This window comes from Hipposideros armiger, unplaced genomic scaffold, assembly GCF_001890085.2.
Source record: "Hipposideros armiger isolate ML-2016 unplaced genomic scaffold, ASM189008v1 scaffold_424, whole genome shotgun sequence".
NCBI lineage: Eukaryota > Metazoa > Chordata > Mammalia > Chiroptera > Hipposideridae > Hipposideros > Hipposideros armiger.
In genome coordinates this window covers 412,074-431,650 of record NW_017731774.1, presented here as the reverse complement: position 1 = coordinate 431,650, position 19,577 = coordinate 412,074, and the positions used below count along the sequence as shown (strand labels likewise).

Genomic DNA, 19,577 nt, shown 5'->3' with positions numbered 1-19,577 from the left:
AACCCTGGGAGAGGTGATTGGAGGGCAGGAAGCCACTGCCAGCCAGGAGGGCACCGATGGTCTTTTCCAGGACAGAACCTCATCCACTGAAACCCAGACAGTCCTGGGGAATCGAGCAGAACTGGGGACGGGCAAAGAGTTGGTTTTCAATTCCAACTTTCTCCCCACGGGTTCAGTCATCCAGCGGCTGAGATGCTTAACCAACTTTGGCAATATGGCTGGGGCCAAATGACATATATTTTATCCCTATCTATCTAGATGTCATATTGGTTCTTCAAATATTTTTATTTTAGAAAATGTATGTAATTAAAACAAAAAAAAATTACTAAATAGACTGATATAGACAAGAGCAAATCTCTCTCCACTCCTAACCCCTAGTTTCACAGAAGTAGCTTAGGTTGAATGGTGGAGTTTAAAGTGATTTCAATTTTTCCCTTGTTGTTTATAAATGAGCACTTCTCAATCTATCCTTTATAAAAGGCCAGGTGCTTTGCCCCCAATTCACTGGGGGCTGAAGCCTCGGTAAAACACCGTAGAAATGAATTATAAGAAAAATGAATCCCACTGGAGTGTCATGGCAACACCAACTGCTACTGAAGTTACTCAACAACTACTCTCAGTTTCTGTCCTTATCATATCGCAAATCGGAAACAACCCATTTGAGGACCAGAACCTTCCACAGACGACACTTGGAGCAGCGCTGTTTTAAACGCTTTGCAAGGAATATGAGTTGCATCTTGACAGAGGAACTGAATACCAGCTATTTAACATGTTTTAAGGGTTTCACATGAGTCAGACAGAGAATGGTGAAGAAGATCCTTCAGAGATGTGATCCAACACCTCACTTTACAGTTGAGAAAACAGGCCAAGAAGCGCCCTGGATTCCGGGAAGAGCACTCAGAACGGATGACTGTTTTACTGTTACTCTGATGAAATGGCTTTGCCTTTTTAGGAAGCCTTCCTCTCTACCAAGCATTTCAGTGACCTCTTTCTCTCCCAAACAGAACAAACACAGCTGGGAGCTACGTGTCCCTCGCTGCCTTGGCTAGGCCATCCCCACCATATGACCCCGAGAAGGGGGAACTTTCTGGGACCAGTTGGATGTTATGGTTTGTAATTTCCAAACAAGCTATGCAAAACAACCCCTGATGACAAAGAGCACCCCTCTCCTTACTGCTATTGATTACTGACATTAAGCCATTCTGGGTTTAGGGAAGTCGGCGCAATGGGTGGTGATGGAGGAGGGGCGTGGTTGGCAATAAAGTTAATGCAGTATTTTCTAGAGTTTCTCTTTGTACATTTGACCAAATGATGCCCAGGCTCAGGCCTCTCTTCTGTGAAGAACTGCAGAGAAAGGAAGTTAAGCGGGGAGTGGGGTTAGCACGGCGAGTGCTATGCCTGGCTAACCACGCTTATAATGAGGACCACGCTTTTAAAAAATTTGGAAATGCCTCTGAGGGGAAAAAAAAAAATTAAAGAGTTTAGAGAATAAGACAGAGTTTAGCACTAAAAAAAAAAAAATAGTGCTAACGATATGCATCGTAAGTAGGGGTATTATTAGTTGCATGTCCATTGGTTCCATCATAAACTAGATATGAGGACTTGGAAAAGAAATGTCCACACTTTGGGCCTCAGTTTCCACATCCATAAAATAAGAGAAATCACAGTGCCCTCCATCATTACTCAGTACCGCAGCCCCCCCTTATCCACGGGGGGCACGCTCTAAGACCCCAGTAGATGCCTGAAACCATGGAAAGTACCAAACCATTTATATATATGATTTGTTCTCACTGCAGATCTTATCAAATCAGCATACAATTTTTATTCTCTCCTTATTAAAAACTTTCACCTTTTCACTTAAAGGAAGCAATTTACGGCTTCTCTACGGCACATCTGAATTACCCACAGTACTAGCTACTCTTGAGCTTTGGGGCAACTATTAAGTAAAATAAGAGTAACCTGAACACAAGCACTGAGATGCCAAGACAGTAGATCTGATAACTGAGAACGCTACAAAGGGACTAACAATGGGGGGAAGGTATACAGCGTGGCCATGCTGGACGAAGAGATGATTCACGTCCCGAGCACCATTTCATCATGCTACTCAGAACACCGTGCAATTTAAAACTTACAAATTCCTTGTGGAATATTCCATTTAATATTTTTGAACTGCGGTTGACTGCCGGTAATTGAAACCGTGGAAAGTAAAAGCATAGATAAGGGGGGACTACTGTATACTGCTATAGGACCGCTGGCCACACAGCCATTCCCATGCATGCTGGCCCATCTCCAACTGGGGCAGGCTGGGTATCCTGGGAGTTCACCCTCCCTACTTGCCCCAGGGCAGCCTCCACCAAAGATGGATGGGAGTTAGAAGATAAACGCCCAACTTCCTGCTCAGTTGGGTGGGGTGAGGCTGAGGTATGTGTCTGATGCTGCAGCCGGGGTCCCCAGCAGCAGTGGTTCCAGTTATCCACAGTGAAGACCAGCTTGACAACATACCACTTACGGTCTTCCTTCCCTTTCAGTGACTCACTTCCCCATCCCGTTACTGGCATTTCCAGAGCTCTCTTCTCAAACAAACTACATACACTCAAATTCTCGTTCCAGGGTCTGGGACACCCAACCCAAGGCAGAGGCCCACACAGCAGAATTATATACTCAAATCAAGCCCATGTCTCACCCACAGGCTGCTTCCTAAGATAGGTGTACAGAGGCCGAACACCTCAGGCTCTCCCTGAGTGCCTCAAACATCATTCCTAAGGCACTTCATCTCGCTGCTTGAGAACAACTCACAGTTCTTCCCAGCATCCCTTGCCCTGCCTTTCCCCACAGCGCTGACTCCCAGGCCCTTGCAGCATCCATTAAGCTCTCTCAGAAAGCTCTTAGGAGAAACTATACTCCTATCCCTCTTCCCAGTTCTGCAGCAGAGGGCAAGTCTCTGGCACAGCAATGATGTTCCTCTGAAGTCAGCATCTGGTACACAGCTGTTGCTTTGATTGTGGTTCCAACTTAATAGTGTAGCAAAGTTGTTGATAGTTTTCCCGAAGCAGTACCCCAGAGTTCTGTCTGCCCTCCAAATTATACTCCCCTGAAATCCAGGAAAATGAAGTGCTTCCATCCTAGTCTTTTTAGTCTTCAGGCCTTCTCTCCCTTTTTGTCCCCCGAATCCTTTCTTTTTGATTCATTTGCACTTTTGTCCGTCTCATGAGACTGCAGCGAGCCGACAATACGGTCAGGAGCCATTCTTGGGGTTGTGTTTATGGTCTATGTTAAATGCTTGTACAGCCGGCTGCTGTGTGTCAGCTTCTATTCAGAGGCCTAAATGGCTGGGGATTGGGGAGTCGGTCTGCTTGAGGGCCAGCTTTGGCTGGGGATGACATGAATGCCATGCCTGCTGTGCTTGCCAAGGGGAGCCTGAGAGGCACCCCGCCTTCATCCGCCTCCCACACACCCCACAAACACTTGCATGAACACCAAACAGCCCAAAAGCAGCTGACAGAGATTTCTTTGTAAAAGAGAACCAGTCTCTGTAAAAGAACCCACTCTCTGGGTTTGTCGTTGCTAAATGGAGATTTCATGACTTTTCTCCTTCATTATGAAACAGTGATACGCCAGTCACCTCCTTCTGTCTTGTTCCCTCTTCAAACAACTATGAAGCCCTGTTTTCTTAGTTTTTCTTTGGTATTCATTCACATGGTCAAAGTATTTGAAGTAAAACCCTCTGTCAGTATCTATTCCCTAACTCTGCCTTATTTTTCTTTCTAAAATCATCACAACGCACCCCTGATATTATAAGATACTTGATCATTACCTGCCTTTCTAGAATATTAGCTCTTCAGTAGACTCGCTGTCGCTTGAGGACAGAGAATGGTTTTGGTTTTTTTTTTTTTTCACTGCTTGTATGCTTAGCATTTTGAATAATGGCTGCCATGTAATAGATGCTTAATAAATATTTGTTGAGTGAACGAATGCATATATCTTCAGAGATATTTAAGAATAAGAAGGTTGTCTCAATGTAAGACACTGAGCCTGCACCATGCTACAGAATTTAGTAGCCGTGGGATTTTATTAACAGGGGATGACAGGACAGTCAATCCCGGGAATCTTTCAGAAGGGAGGCAGGTCATCACTGAATGTTCCTCAGTGTGTGGATGTCTTATCAGGTACTTCCAGAAGGGCTTCAAGTCCAAGGCCAGGATGCCCAAAGCATACTGACTATCTCATCAATAGTAATAATAATAATAATAATAACAACAATAATAATGGTAATTGTACCTGCCATTTATTAAACATGTTCTCCATTGGTCAGGCCAGCACCAAAGAGGAATGTTAGGGCCTGTGGGCTAGAGTCAGACAACAGGGCTTTGATTCCCGGCTCCACAACGTTCCTATCTCCCAAAGCCTCAGTCTTCTCATCTATAAAATGGGGCTAATAATAGTACCTACTTCAAAGAGTCCTTGTTAGATTAAATGAGCTGATCCATGCAGCAAGGGCTCAAGACATGGTACCTATCATTCCCTTGTGTTTATTTCATGACCAAGCCTTCTTCTACCAGAAAGCCTGTCCCTTCTGACCACTCTATTCAATTATGACAACCCATCTCCGAGCTCCTAGGTGGGGATTTGTGCTAACTAACAGAGTTGTGCCAGCTGGCTTCAGGAGGGTATTATCATGTTTGCCGTTTTCTCACCTGATGAGAGTGAGGGCTTCCCAGTGTAGTGCTGGGTCTTTCTTCCATTTCACCTGTGCTGCTCTGCACAGAGGAGAAGCTGGCTGATAAAGAAGCAACTCAAGGGGACACTCCTGCGTCTTACCCTTCCTTTGAGAGCTGACCTGTCCCTCACTGCCTGGCCCGACCGCTACGCTCCCTTTAGTTGATGTGGGCGTGCAGCCCCCGGTGCCCTCTGCCTTACCCTTCTGTGGCAGTAACCACAGCCTAACTGCACTGGCCTGCTTACAAGTCAATGTCAGTGTTCCAGTCCCAGTCAGCAGCATGAGACAAAGCCTGGAGGCGCGACCTAAGAGACATCCATACAGACGACTACAGAACAAGAACACAGTGTGGACAGGAGCCTAGAGAGGCAAGCGACGGCTGGCCTGGCACCCATGTGAAGGGTTTGGGCTCAACCCTAAGAACAGAATGGTGTCGCTTACAGGAAGGAAAGCTGGGATTTCACATTTTCCTGCAAGACTGTCCCCGGATGCTTAGTATCTGACTTCATCCAGTTAGAAGTTCTCCCACTTGGAATAAACTGGATGGAATATTAGTTGACTTATGCTGTGAAATAAAATATCCATCTATAATTCCTCATACTACGGTTAAGTATAGTCCACATTTCCTTTTTGTGAAATGAGACTGCTGATGAAAAATAGTAATTGCGTATGTTGTTTTTCAAGTCACAGCAAAGAAGTTTAAGCTGAAGGAAAGCCCTTTTACATCCTGCCCCCTCTCTCAGACCTTATAAATGAAAGCCTAGCATCAACTAGAGGGAATTAGGATTGATTTTCCTTGTAAGGTAATAAATGTGTCTGTGCGTGCACATTTTTAAAAAGGAGAAAAAAAACAAAAGTCTGTTTCACCGGTAGACTACACGCTTCTTGCGAGCAAGACCTGTCCTTCCATGTGTTTCTCCAACAGCTAGGAGGGCACACGTCCATCTTCAGGCTTTCTGCACCTTCCAAGAGACTCTTTAAATGTAAAAGAAGAGTCTGAAACGAAGACTAGGCTAAAAACATCATCTGTCTTTAAGATTTTTTAAGACATGCCACAAAGAAAAAAGAAAAAAAAAAAAGCTCTTAAAAGAAGCTAGAAGAAAGGGCTTGTTACGCAAGTTCACACACTTACTCAAGTGAAGAGCTTTCTGTTGGACCAGAGTGAAGAGAGATAAATAACTTTGGGTTTTTTTTTTTTCTGGCCTGAGCAGAGATGGGGGAAACAGGTCTGTGGGCTGAAGATCAAACAACATGAGAACCAGGATGGCCTCTTTCCGGTTCCCCAAATGCCGTCTGTTCTTACCCTAAAGGTTATGAGAGGTTTTCTGAGACGAGCTGAACAAATGAGATCCTGTTCCTTCCTTGGGAAAAGCTGTTTATACTGTATCTGTTTTTAGGTCTCATAAAAGCTGGTGAACTCCGTTCCTCCCCATTAGCCCGCGTTCTTCCACACTCAGCAAATATCAACAGGAAAGGGCCTCAGTCATTGCAAAGAGTGAAGGCAGTCACAAGGGGCCCTAATGAGCTGGCTGCCCTGACAGAGAGAAAGCCAGAGACACAACCTCCAGCTCATGTTCATAGAAGAGCGGGCTTGAAAGGATAGGAAAGATACTGAAATGTAGGTAAATTTATTCTGACAGTGACAACAGCATCATCTCTGACACAACTCATACCAGCCTAAGGATTCATTTTGGAACTGTCAAAGCTTTCAAACAGAAAATGATTCTCTGTGGCTGAAACTTGGTTATACAAATCTCACTGTGCAAGGAAAAAAACCAAGTTACTTTTGAAAGTGCTGTGGGGGAAGAAATCTCAGGCAGGAAAGCAGAAAATAACAGCGTCAGCCAGACAGGAATTAACCGTCCCCATGCAGGGACCCAGAGAACTAGGTGATGGCACAGCAAGGTACCTAGTGAGAGGGGGTGACCTGGACCCTGGAAAACTGGGTAAGCAGGTGGTAAACAGGATGAAGAATCAGAGTCAGCAACAGGGACAGCCAGATCCACCTTGGGCCAAAGTTGGGTAGTTTGGCCCAGTGACCAAAGCTGGGGCAATATAAACAAGACAAATAATATTGGATATTCATAGACTAAAATAAATATCCATAGCTCCATAGGGTTATAAATACATAATTAAATGAATAAACAACAGGGGTGTGAAAGGACAGATATCCTTTACAGTAGAATATCTATAATAAATATAAAAGGAATAAGAATAATAGAGAATCACTGTCAGGAAAACATTACAGTAATAATCGTTGCAGGTAAGAACTACTGATGGATCCTAAAATTAGCAGGCAAAATTACGAGAAGAAACAGGTCTAGCACCCTTACTATACAGGTGTTTAGTCTTTAGAAACAGGTTAAAGCACCTTCCCACATGATATGTATTAATTACGAGTAGGAAGAAATAGTTACTTTACAGGGGAGAGACCTGGCAGATGCCATCTTCACCAAGGATCAAATTGAACAGGCCTACTGACATCTTGTGTCCCCAAAAGGAGACATAGAGGAGGGCACAATGTCACTTCTGTGCTATTTTTGCCCAAAATACACAATCTCAATATAATCACAAGAAAACATCAGAGCAACCCAAAGTGAGAGGCCACCTGTAAAATAACTGGTCTAAATTCTTCCTAAGTGTCAAGCTTATGAAAGATAATGCTAGACCTGTCACAAGTTGAAGGAGATTAAAGAGGCATGGCCATTAAATGAACATGTGGGATCCTGGGTTAGATTCTGTTCCAGACAAGGACATTACTGGGGACTTGGACATTCAAATAAATTCTATAGATGAATTAGGAGTATTGTACCAATGTTAATTACCTATCTTCACTATTTTTGCAACTATTCCGTATGTCTAAAATTAGTACAAAACAAAGAGTTAAAAACAAAATTGGAGTTAGCTTGGTCTGACTTGGCAGACAGCCAGAACCGTGATGGGATGTGTAACTTTCTAAGGTGAGACCTAAGACCCTGACGGAAACTACTAAGAGGAGAGTCAGAAAAAGATAAAATAATGTAGACCTCAGCCATTCTCATGTCCCGGAAGTTCAGGGGACAATGCTCTCTAAAACAATGACATTCCTCCGCACCCCTGAAGAATGCTGCATTCCTCAATAATCTCTCATCACTAGGGTTTTCAAAACCTAAACAAATACATCAAATATTCTGCTTGTTTACCCAACATAAGCAAGCCATGCCCATAAAAGTAAAGTTTGAGTCAAATTCATCTCCTGAACCTTATTAATTCTTAAAAACCTTAAAATACACACAAAAAAGAAAAAAAATCAGATACTTTTTTGAATATTATCCATTTGATAAGCAAAAATAATTCTTATACTGTTAGTGTTCATCTCTTGCCAGATATTTAAATATCTGTGGAGAGATATGTCAAGAGAGAAAAGTAGTTGTATTTTAAGAAAGGAGATAAAAAAAGTTTTATGCTCCAAACAGCTTTCAGATTAAAAAACCTAGGCTTTTCAGCACGATTCCAAATTGTTCTGGAATGGCTGTGTACTGCCAGACCTCAACAAGCTCTCATGGTAGGGTTACTCTGTTGTAACCCTGGAATCGTGTCTGAAGCAAATAACATCATTTTGAAGGCACGTCCGCCATGGTACCAGGATGGGGGTCAATAGGTACCTCCTACTGCATTGCAGCGTGACGTCATTTCCCAGAGCACCAGAGCCATGGAGTAGACATCTGTCTGCTTGAAGGACTCAACATTCTCCAAATTCATCCTGGACTCGAGCACTTCTGGGGCCATGTATCTTGCAGTTCCCACCTAAAGCAAAAACAGACATTGAGGCCCATTATTTAATCCCCAGCTGCATTTTTATTTTCAAAATAGAGCTTATGTTTATCCCCTACATGAGCAGCTAGTCTTGAAAAAGCACAATGCTTTTTAAAATAATGAGACCTGCACAGAAAAGTATAGCTTATGCAATTAATTTTAAAAGTAGGTGTTCTCTTCCTGAAAACCCTTTAAAGAATATAAACAAAGCATGCCAAAATAAGAGTTGCCTTGTCTAATCCCATGATATATGTCACCATATTACACCATAACATCCTTGCAGATAACTGGGAGACAACATCTGTGATACTTCAGATGTTTATTTTTGCTTTCGCAAATAAATGTTTTTTCATTCCTAAAACTCTAAGATTTATGGTGAAAATAATAATTGTCATTAGTTTTGGTCACTTAAGGACTGTCTTAATCTTCTTTGTTTATCCCATGGCACATTCTAGTGTGTCGAGGATGTAGTATAATTTCATAAAATCTCTACTAAATTAAATTGCATGAAAATCATAAAAGACCAAGTCTGGGTCTTTATGTAGTTTTATTTGGATGATGACTGATAATATGAAAACACTGGAATACAAAGGAAAAAAGAAAAAAAAATTTCTAAGGAAAAGAATCACTTAAATATTTGATAATGCAGCATGTCTAGCTGAACTAAATAATAATGAAGTCCTACCTTCCCAAGGATCTAAGGAGGGTCAAGTGAGTTAACATTATTATCCTAAGGAATGTTTCTTGTTGGCATGTATTAGAAGAAATTTTTCTTTTTAATAGGTCATTGTATGACTCATGATCCTGGCACAATAATCAGTTCGTGTTTCAACATTTTTACCTCCTGACTGCCTGTGTAGCCACGGACCTGGAGGGCTGACTGAGCAGTAACTAAATGCTTCAGAGGCACGTTCCTGCACCTGGCTAGGGCAAATGATGGTGCTCATGAGACTCCACTCTAACCCACAGCTAAGCTTCTAGTGTGTGAAAACATGGGGCTCCGTCATTCATGAGGGATGGTAGTTTCTAGTTGCTTTCCAGTATCTCCTTAGCTAAAAAGGTTTCTATTTTAATCTGTGAGAGGCTTCAAAAGTGGAATTGTTCGTTCACTCAAGTCCATCACTCACACAACACATACTCATTGGTCACTTTCGCTGCTCAAGGCATTGTGCCAAATGGGGCCAAATGGACGTGGATTTGGCCTTCAAAGAGACGTTTTTTAGAATGGTTTAAAAAAAAATGAAAAAAATAAGAATAACCACTACAACTCCCAACAGTGCAGAGTAGAAAGGGCTGAGTGCAACCATAAAGAGAGGAAAATAATAAAGGTAAAATGCTAATACTGTTTGAAGCAAAGAAAAATAATCTGTAAATGGAAGAGAAATGAGGATCGACTCAAGGAGAAACATGTCCTGAAGTGGGGAGGATTTGAAAAAAACAGGGGAGAAATTCTGCTCATTATCAAAGGCATCCTCTCAAGAGACAGTGGGGCATAGGCAAGTGTCCAAAGTGCAGGACTGAGGCAAGAGGCAGGAGATAGGGATCAAGAGGTGGCGGGGACAAGGTAAGGGGGCTCTAGGTCTAACTTACCTGCCCGCTGTTGGCCAAGTCATCCACAGACAGAGTCGGGTCCAGGCGCAGGGAAAGCCCAAAGTCACACAGGCAGCAGGTCAAGTCATTCTTCACAAGGATATTGGAGCTCTTGAGGTCCCTGTGCACGATGGGCATCTTGGGCCTCCCGCACAGGGTGTGGTCACTGTGCAGGTGGGCAATGCCCCGGGCGAGGGAGCTGCCCAGCTTGCGGAGGTCCTCCCAGCTGATGACATGCCGCGTGAGGTATTCCTGTAGGTTTCCCTTGGCATGGAAAGCGGTGATCAGCCAATACTGCTTCCCCAACTCCGTCTTCCGCTCCTCGGCCGTCAGGAACTGGAGGATGTTCTCGTGTTTCAGGTTGATGTCCGAGAAAATGTCCTTCTCCATCTTCCAGGAGGCATACTCCTCATAAGGGAAGATCTTAACCGCCACGGTCTCAAACTGTTCTGATGTGTTCTGTTTCAGCTTGGCCTTGTAGACCTCAGCGAAGCGACCTTTCCCCACCAGGGTGTCCAGCTCGATGGGCAGCAGCTCCGTGTTGTGGTTGATGTTGTTGGCACACGTAGAGCTGATGTCCGAGCGGTCATCTTCTAGAATGATGGCAAGCTGCTCGCTGAACTCCATGAGCTTCCGGGGCTTGCTGGTCTCCCAGGACGGAGTCAGCTTCTGCTTCCGGTGAACACGGTAGCAGTAGAAGGTGATGATGACGGCTATGGCAATGCCCAGTGGTGGCAGCAGGCTGATGCCCGTCACTTGGAATATGACTAACAGCAAGTCAGGGTTGTTGGGGGAATATTCTGATGTGAAAACAAAACAAGGGAGAGAAGAAGTTGGGTTGAGTAGGTATGCATGTTGAGAAAGTGGGTGGATACCTCACGTGTCTAGAGGTTTTAACATCAGTATAGTTTTTGTAAATAATATATCGTGAATTTTTATTCCAGGGATGGATGCATTTAAACTTCAGCTTAAATGTCACGCCCTAATAGAAATCTAGGAAAACTTATATATTCTCATAGCACCCTACATTTTTCCTATGTAACACTTTAGCACAACTTAAATAACTATGACTCTACTTAGTGGTTTTTATATCTGTCTTTCCCTACTTTCCCCACCCCCAGCACACTGAGAGCTCCATGCTAGCAGAGACCATGTCTTCCTTCTTTCCTATTGTAAACAGTACCTCGCACACATCAGGTTCTCAATAAGGATTGAATAAATGGACAAAGCATTTACTGAGTGTTAACTATATACCCAAGGTATTGCAGGAGGCTTTGGGGATATAGAAATAATGACAGCTCCTGCCTCCAAAAGCTTGCATAGATTATACGAGGTAAAAACAAAGAGATTGCCACAGTGCTGCCATGGTCTTCGCTCTTTTCTAAACTCCAGCTTGTCCTGTTCTGATCAACATCCAGGCTACCCTTAAGCATCAGTCTGGGCCTATCGGTGGTGGGGAAGGGAATCTGTGGAACAGGTCTCTTTGGAAGTCAGCTACCTTATAGTCACCCAGTATTCCTCTTTTCAGTGTGCATGTAATTGGTAGTTTCACAGAACAGAAGTCCTTAACAGCAACCATGGCAACTTTCTTATGGAGGTGAGGAGTTAAAGAAGGAAACGCAGCCTGCACCTCAGAGGCAGGCCCTGTGGGTTGACAGAGGGGTCTTTAGCACCAGCTGTCTAACTAGAGTGTCATGTATATCAAACTTTGATTTATGGGCTAGTCTTGGTTGGAGCTGGTTAAATAGTTGTCCTCTCGGGAAGGACATGGATGGAATCATTTAGTGGACAGGAGATGGTGAAAGGTAGTTCAGTGAGAGCTTTGTGCTAGGCTGCCTCTGTTGGGCAAACACGCCAGAATTCTATTGCTTTATATGTCATTCATATTCCCTCAAAGGTTCCCATTAATGAGGAGGTTTCAGGCTCAGATGCTACATTCATTCATTAAACAAAGCACTCCTGAGTGCCTGCTATGGGGCTGGCAGGAGTTAGGCCATGCATGCAAATGCCTAGCAATACATATTAGTCTGAGACGCGAGCTAAAGGTGTGCTGCAATCTATGTGGTGGTGGGAGGTGGAAAAAGTGAGAGACACAGGGAAGGCAAGGATGGCTTGAGTTGGTCAATGAAGAATGGGAAAAAGTCAACGATGGGCAAAAGGAATGTTAAGAAGTAAGAACATGTGATCCATCTGAGAAAGCACAATTCTCCCACAATGACACTTTGCATAAGGGACTAGGAGGAAAAAGCCTGAGTAGGTGGTATGGAGCCAGCCATCATGTCAGAAAAGGGATATGTAATTATCCAATTGACAGTTTTCACCTACTGTAGGTGTTTGAAGAGGAAAAAGAAGTGATGAGAATATAGTCCAGGTAAAATGGAGAGAACCATTATCCTTTGACGGGAACCCACTACCTAAACTGTATTTGATATTATCACTGAACAAAGCTTAGTTAAAAATGAAGCTAGTACCATGTCAATTTGGAGTTTTTAGGTTCATTATGATTCATGACTTATTCTTACAGTAAACTCTTAGTGGAAATGCCAACGTTCACTAACTATACAGTTTAGAATGAAAACCTTAGGTCTTAAGTCTATCTGATACCACTAAAAAAACTGGAAAAATAACCCCAAAATATCATAATTCCAGCAACCAAGAGGAAAAAAAATCAGTGTTTTGAAGAAAGATACATTAGTGCATTAAAATGCAAAGGAAATGGGGCTATAATCTGACTCTTGAAAACCCGAATTCTTACACTGGGAGCCTTGCGTGGGACGAAGGACAGGTGGAACTAGGGCTGGAAGTGGCAGTGGGATAAAGCAATACCAGAAAGGACTGGAACTGCAGAAAAAGCAAGCTCTAATGGAGAAGTATGGACTGTCCCTGTTGTCTGGCACAGTATGAGCCTGGAGAGGAAAATTAAGGGGCCAGTTGAAATAACATTCAGGTGCAACAGCTGAAAACAACATTTCCTCCCTGCAACTCCACCTCTGTTATCTGAAGCGTCCAATGAATGTGTTTGCTTCAAGTACTTACTTATCTGTAACTATTATTTATAAGACGTCTTATAATCGTAAGTCGGTTTGGTTCTCTGATTGCTTGTCTCCCCCACGAGAAAGTGGGTTCTGCTCGGGTAAAGGCCAGATCTATTGGGATCATCATAATATACCCAGAGACAGGCTCAAGATGGAGCACGTTATCGTGCTCAGCCAGTGTTTGTTGGAGAAGCGGAGTGAATGATTACTTCTGGTGGACAATGTCCCTCCCATTTTTTATGTTCTGCCTCAGGGGCTGGCAAACTATCACCCAAGGTCCCGTGGCTTGTTTTTGTACAGCCCTGTGAGCTAAGAATATTGTTGGTTTTTTCCACTTTTAAAGGTTTTTCTTTTCTTATAAAGGGGAGACACTTCACTACTTATTAGGGGAATACAAATAAAAACCACAATGAGATATCACCTTACACCTGTCAGGATGACTATTATAAAAAAGACAAGAGATAACAAGTGCTGGAGAGGCTGTGGAGAAAAGGGAACCCTGGTACACTGTTGGAATTGTAATTTCATGCAGCCACTATGGAAAACAGTATGGAGGGTCCTCAGAAAATTAAGAATAGAGCTACCACATGACCCAGCAGTTCCTCTCCTGGGTATTTATCCAACGATATGAAAACACCAATTCAAAAAGACACATGCATCCCATGTTCACTGCAGCATTACTGACAATAGCCAAGATATGGAAACAACCTAAGTGTCCATCAGTGGATGAATGGGTAAAGAAAATGTGGTATATATCTACAATGGAATACTATTCAGCCATAAAAAAGATTAAACATTGCCATGTGCAACAACATGGATGGACCTAGAGGGTACTATGGTAAATAAAATAACTCAGACAGAAAAGGACAAAAGCTGTATGATTTCACTCATAAGTGGAATATAAAACAAAAAAGTAACAAACAAAACAAAACAAACACATAGATGCAGAGAATACAGCAGTGATTGCCAGAGAGGAAGGAGGTGAGGGGAGGGCAAAATGGGTAGAGGGGGTCAAATATATGGTAATGGGTGGAAACCGGACTTTTGGTGGGGAGTATGCAAGATAGTATACAGACATCAAATTATAATGTTGTACACCTGACATTTATATAATGTTATTAACCAATGTTACCTCAATAAAAATAAATAATTTTTTAAAAAAGAAGAAGAAACTAAGGTGCTCATGCAACAGTGATCGTATCTGGCCCAGAAAGACTAAAATATTTACTACCTGTACTTCTACAAAAAAAGTTTGCTGATCCCTCTTCTACAGGTATTATCTTAATAACCTGTAAGACATTGGCAGGATTTGGAGAGGCTTCATTTTGATCCACTGTGAATACTCTTTTTCACATATGAGGAAACAACACAATTCAAACGTTTTAAATATTAACTGCAGAATTACTTAGCTGTGTCTCCAGCTCATTAAAGAGAGTAAAATGCCCCAATGAACCGCTCATTTATCACTCATAATTTTATTTTATAATTCCTGGCCACATACGAAAAGGGTCTTCCTTGCTAAATTCTGTTCTTTTTGCAGGCTAGGAGAAACACAAAAACAGAAATCCCCTGAAATGTATGTGGGCATTGATTGAAGAAGTCTCTAGAAATATCCTCTCCCCTTCAATGTCAGACACCCAAGTTTGAATTTCCTGTGTTTTCTTTTTGAAAATCTACATGTAAAAATCTGGCAGGGAGGGAATTATTGAATAACATCTGTCAATTTTGAAACTTCAAAGAAGTGGTGAAAAACCTGAACAATAGCAAAGAGGCTGAAAGGAAGCTTTGGGATGTGGCTTTATCTAAAAAGGAACCACCCACACCCTCTCACAGCATTAACCCTTCGGTTGCTACTAAAAAACCCAACCGCTATAGGTGTAGGTACAAGCTAGCATCTCCTTTACTCAGACATCAGCAGGAAGTATTTCTTTTGCCAGCCCCCAATTACACAGAAACCCATAAATCAAATTTTTAGTATGAACCTGGCTGTGTCCTAAAAGATTTATATGATATTTATATTTAACCAACAGAAAAAAAAAAACCCTATGAGGTAGAAACAGTTATTATTATGAGCCCCACTTTATAGATGGAGAACCTGAGGGTCAGACGGTGTAAATAATTTCCCAAGATCATAAACTTAGTCAATGTTAAAGGTGACCTTTGAAAAGAGCCCTGTTTGCTTGGTGAGACCCGCTGCTCTCAACCCCCATGTCATATTGTCTCGGAACTTCACAATGGTGAGAGCCAATTAACAATGACTTTCTGTAGCCTCTCAATTTGATCAAGTGGTATTCTCCACTGGGGACTGGGCTAAGCGATTTTACAGCCATCCGTTAAGAGATCCCGGCAATGCTTGGATAATGTGTCTAGAGGGGCATATTCTGGGTATGCAGACTACTTCCTTTGTTCTTAACTAAGAACCACCGGGGGTGTGGGTGGGGTGGGGTGGGGGGGTCCCTGCAACCGTGCATCTTTCCCCTGCCTGGGAAGAAGTCTTACATGAGGAGCAACTCTAAAATCTTTAGCTTTCTTTTCTCAGAGCCTATCCCAGGGCCTAGAACATATAGGGGGATCAAGATATAATCGTTGAACTATTGGAACCTTCCATGCATTGTTCCTTGGGTGTATAGATAATTAGTGCTCAAGATCGGACATTCGCGTTACATGCCCTTGTTACGGAACACTGAGCTAGATATAGTTCTGAGGGGCCTTAAAAATAAGGGAATTTCTCCAAGGTTCAGAAAAGATGAGGCTCTATACAATAGTAGCAGAAAGAAGCTCTCAGCCTGCTCTTCATGGATAGAATTCAGGGCTCAGTGACTTCAAGTGGGCAAAACTTACATCTTTTTATTTTCACTAATCTTTAGCTAAAATATGTTTCCTAGTATTAGCCATACCCATGGCTTTGTCACCAATAGAAACCACAGGTATTTTCATGCCATATTACATTTGTTGCACATGTCTTGGTGTGTCATTTATACTCATCACTTAAAGACATTTCAATTTTTTTAGACCTGACGCTAGATTTTATTATTTAAGACATTACTATAGAAGCAGGTATTACTATAGAAGCAGGTATTACTATAGCATGAGATTTATGTTTTAAAACGTTTGGTAATTGCAGTTCAATGTCATTCATTTTCTTTGAAATCCTGTGTATTATATTTTATGCAGTTAAAAATATCACTCTGAGAAGGGGCCCACAGGCTTCCAAGAAGTCCATGGCACGTGCACACACACACACACACACACACACACACACGCACATGCACACATTGAAGAGCCCTTGGCAGGCTGAAGGCACTCCAACTCTCATTTCTTTGCCAGGATTTCGTAGAGCAGAGATTTTGAGAGTGCTCCGTTCTTTGGGGAAGTTAGAGGGAGGACACGGGTGCCAATGATAGATCCCCCGGCTGATGTGTTGTGTTCCCCATGGGCAATTATGGATTCTGTCAGAGCTTTTGTCACATTTTCCACTGAAGGGAGTTCTCAGTGGAAAATGATGGGAAGCCCTCCTTTGAACTCTCTTAACAATAATAAAGATAATTATCATATAATGTGTTTTACTGAGCTAGGCACCGAGCATTTCACTTTATAAGCATCCTCTCTCTTGGGAGAGGGAGAGGAATGGAGAGAGGGAGAAAGGAAGAAAGGAAGAAAGAAAAGGGGGGAATTGAGAGCTATGACGACTTCTGCAAGGGAAAGCACAGGGACCCGTTTCCCTCAGGTCTGAGCGGCCCTTTCTTTCCATTGCCACCAAGCTGTCTCCCTAACAATGAACCCAGAGGTCCATTTAATTAATAATTCTGAAAATTTCCAACCAAATGTGTCCCACATAGAGAGTGCAGACTTAGCTGCAAATAAGGAGCCATTTGCAAATGTCAGTCTTGATAAATAAATATTTTTTAAAGACAAATGGCAAAGATAAATGTTAGTGTGCCATAAAAACAAATGCAAACTGGCACAAAACCTCAAGAGGAAAGTCCATGGTATACATTCCTCTGGAGCGATTTAAAAGTAAACAAGTTGCCTAATAACACACACACACACACACACACACACACACACACACACACACAATGAAAACAGGTTGCTTTGTTATGCCTCCAAACCAACACTGGTTGCTAAAAGAAACTTAAAGCTGAACCTTTATAATTCACAATTTAAAAAAAAAAACATATTAAAAACAATACAAAATTAAGACCAACATAGTAAAAAAAAGCCTCTTTAGGGCATGTCTTGATGAAACCCAATCAACATAGATGAATTTGAGAGATGGGTTACTCTACTCAATGAAGGTGTTTGGTGCATAAATTTACCAAGGTACTAATTTTTCCGAGTCATAGAAAGGGACACGGATGACCGTGTTCTGCATACCTTGGTGCACTGCTATACTATGAACACGCATGCCAACTACAGAGCTTCTTTTGAAGCTGGCAGTGACACTCTAACCACAAAGGTTTTCACATGCGAACATGTTCAGCTACAGTGACAGGATATACACACAACTGGCTGGGACCCAAAGAAAGAAGCTGTGCTAAAGAGAGATATGCTGGGGGAAGGGAGAATTTCCTGTCTCGAGCCATTATATTAATTATAATATTAAAAAGTGCAGCATGCATTTATGGAGCACCTACTAAATGTCACACTGTGCTTTAGATCGTTTATTTTGAATCCTTGTAGCCACACTGCTAGGTCTATGTAATTGTTGCCAGTTTTCATACAAATGGAAACTGAAAAAAAACACGTGAGGTGAGCTGGGGTCATGTGGAGGGGTAGAGTTTCACAGAAGGACGATGCTGATGGCAGCCATCAGGATATTAACCCAACATAGGGTTCAACAGGACAGTTCAGAAAAAGGACAGGATTATGGAGCCAAAGAAAATAGAAGGACAGAGATAGTAAAGATAAAAGTTCAAACCGGTGAAACAGAAAACAAAGACATAAGTGGGAGAATCAACCACACCCCAAGTTGGTAGTGTATTAATATAATGACTAATGCGACATGAGACTGATAATGGAACAAAGGTGCAGAGGGGACATAGGACATAGTTACCGGCACAGCAAAAATTCAAAGGATTAGAAAATCCCATGAAAAATATTTTTGCTAATAAATTTGGAAACTTAGACAGGAATGGTCAAAGTCTTAAAAATATAGACAGGTATCTTACCAAAACTGACCCAAGAAAAACTACAAAACTTGAATAATCTTACAAATATTAAAGAAAAGAAATGAGCAATTTAAAAAAATCTTCCTATAATATAACCTTCTTAATTTTTTTTATCTTTTAAATGTTGAATTAATTTTCTTCATATTGATATGACTGAATAGGTTCCATCGTGTAATGGTTAGCACTCTGGACTCTGATATGACTGAATACACATGTCCAAATTTGATTTTTGTAGAACTGTCACTGCCCCTGAAATCTTCTTATCATAAAAATACCAGTAGAATCCTTACAAAAATGTTGAGTCAGAATATATTCAATACGAAGGAAACAAAATTACTATCTTGAAGAGCTATAGACACCCCTATGTTCACTGAAGCATTATTTATAATAATAGCCAAGATATGGAAACAACCTATGTCCACAAATGGATGAATGGGGAAAGAAAAAATATATTTCTATATCTATACATACACAACAGAATATTTTTCATCCATAAAAAGAGATGGAACTCCTACCATTTGTGACAACACAGATGGAACTTGAGAGCATTATGCTAAGTGAAATAAGTCACACAGAAAAAGACTAACACCTCATCACATACATGTGGAATCTAAAAAAAAAAAGAAAAGAAAAAAACACCAAACTCATAAATAAAGAGAACAGATTGGTGGTCGCAAAACAGGTGAAGGTAGTCAAAAGAGATAGACTTCCAGTTATAAAATAAGTCCAGGAGATGTAATGTACAACATGGTGACTATAGTTAATAATACTATATTGCATATTTGAAAGTTGCTAAGAGAATAAATCTTAAAGTTCTCATCAAAAAATATTTATAACTATGTGTGGTGATGGATGTTAACTAGACTTACTATGGTGTTCATTTTGCAATGTAAACATATATCAAATCATTATGTTGTACACCTGAAACTAATATAATGTTATAAGTCAATTATATCTCAGTTAAAAAAAAAAGGAATATGATAAAGCAGGAACCATTAGACAAATTCAGAATGTGCCTCTAGAAAACAAATAGCCTGGCCTGTTCAAAGTCAACACCATGAAAAAGAAGAAACACAGTGAAGAGACAAAACAACCAAATGCAACGTGTAGTCCTTGACTGGCTCCTGAATTTAAACAGCAGCAACCCCATTGCTTTGGGGTAATTTGAATATATATGTGCATGCGCACACACATAGAGAGAGAAATGAGGATGTGGTTAAATGTTAACACAGTAAATATTGAGAAAGAGAAAGGGCAGACAGGGATTCA

At 41.6% G+C, this 19,577-nt stretch overlaps 1 protein-coding gene across 1 annotated transcript in view; it reads right to left on the bottom strand.

Annotated features, from left to right (window-relative positions):
- Positions 1-19,577, bottom strand: part of TGFBR2 (transforming growth factor beta receptor 2) — an 83,049-nt gene that overhangs the window by 7,319 nt on the left and 56,153 nt on the right. The window contains exons 4-5 of the mRNA XM_019664515.1: positions 10,103-10,902; positions 8,362-8,503 (exon numbers count right to left, since the gene is read on the bottom strand). Of these exons, the coding sequence (XP_019520060.1) occupies positions 8,362-8,503; positions 10,103-10,902 (942 nt within the window). The remainder of the gene's footprint in view (positions 1-8,361; positions 8,504-10,102; positions 10,903-19,577) is intronic.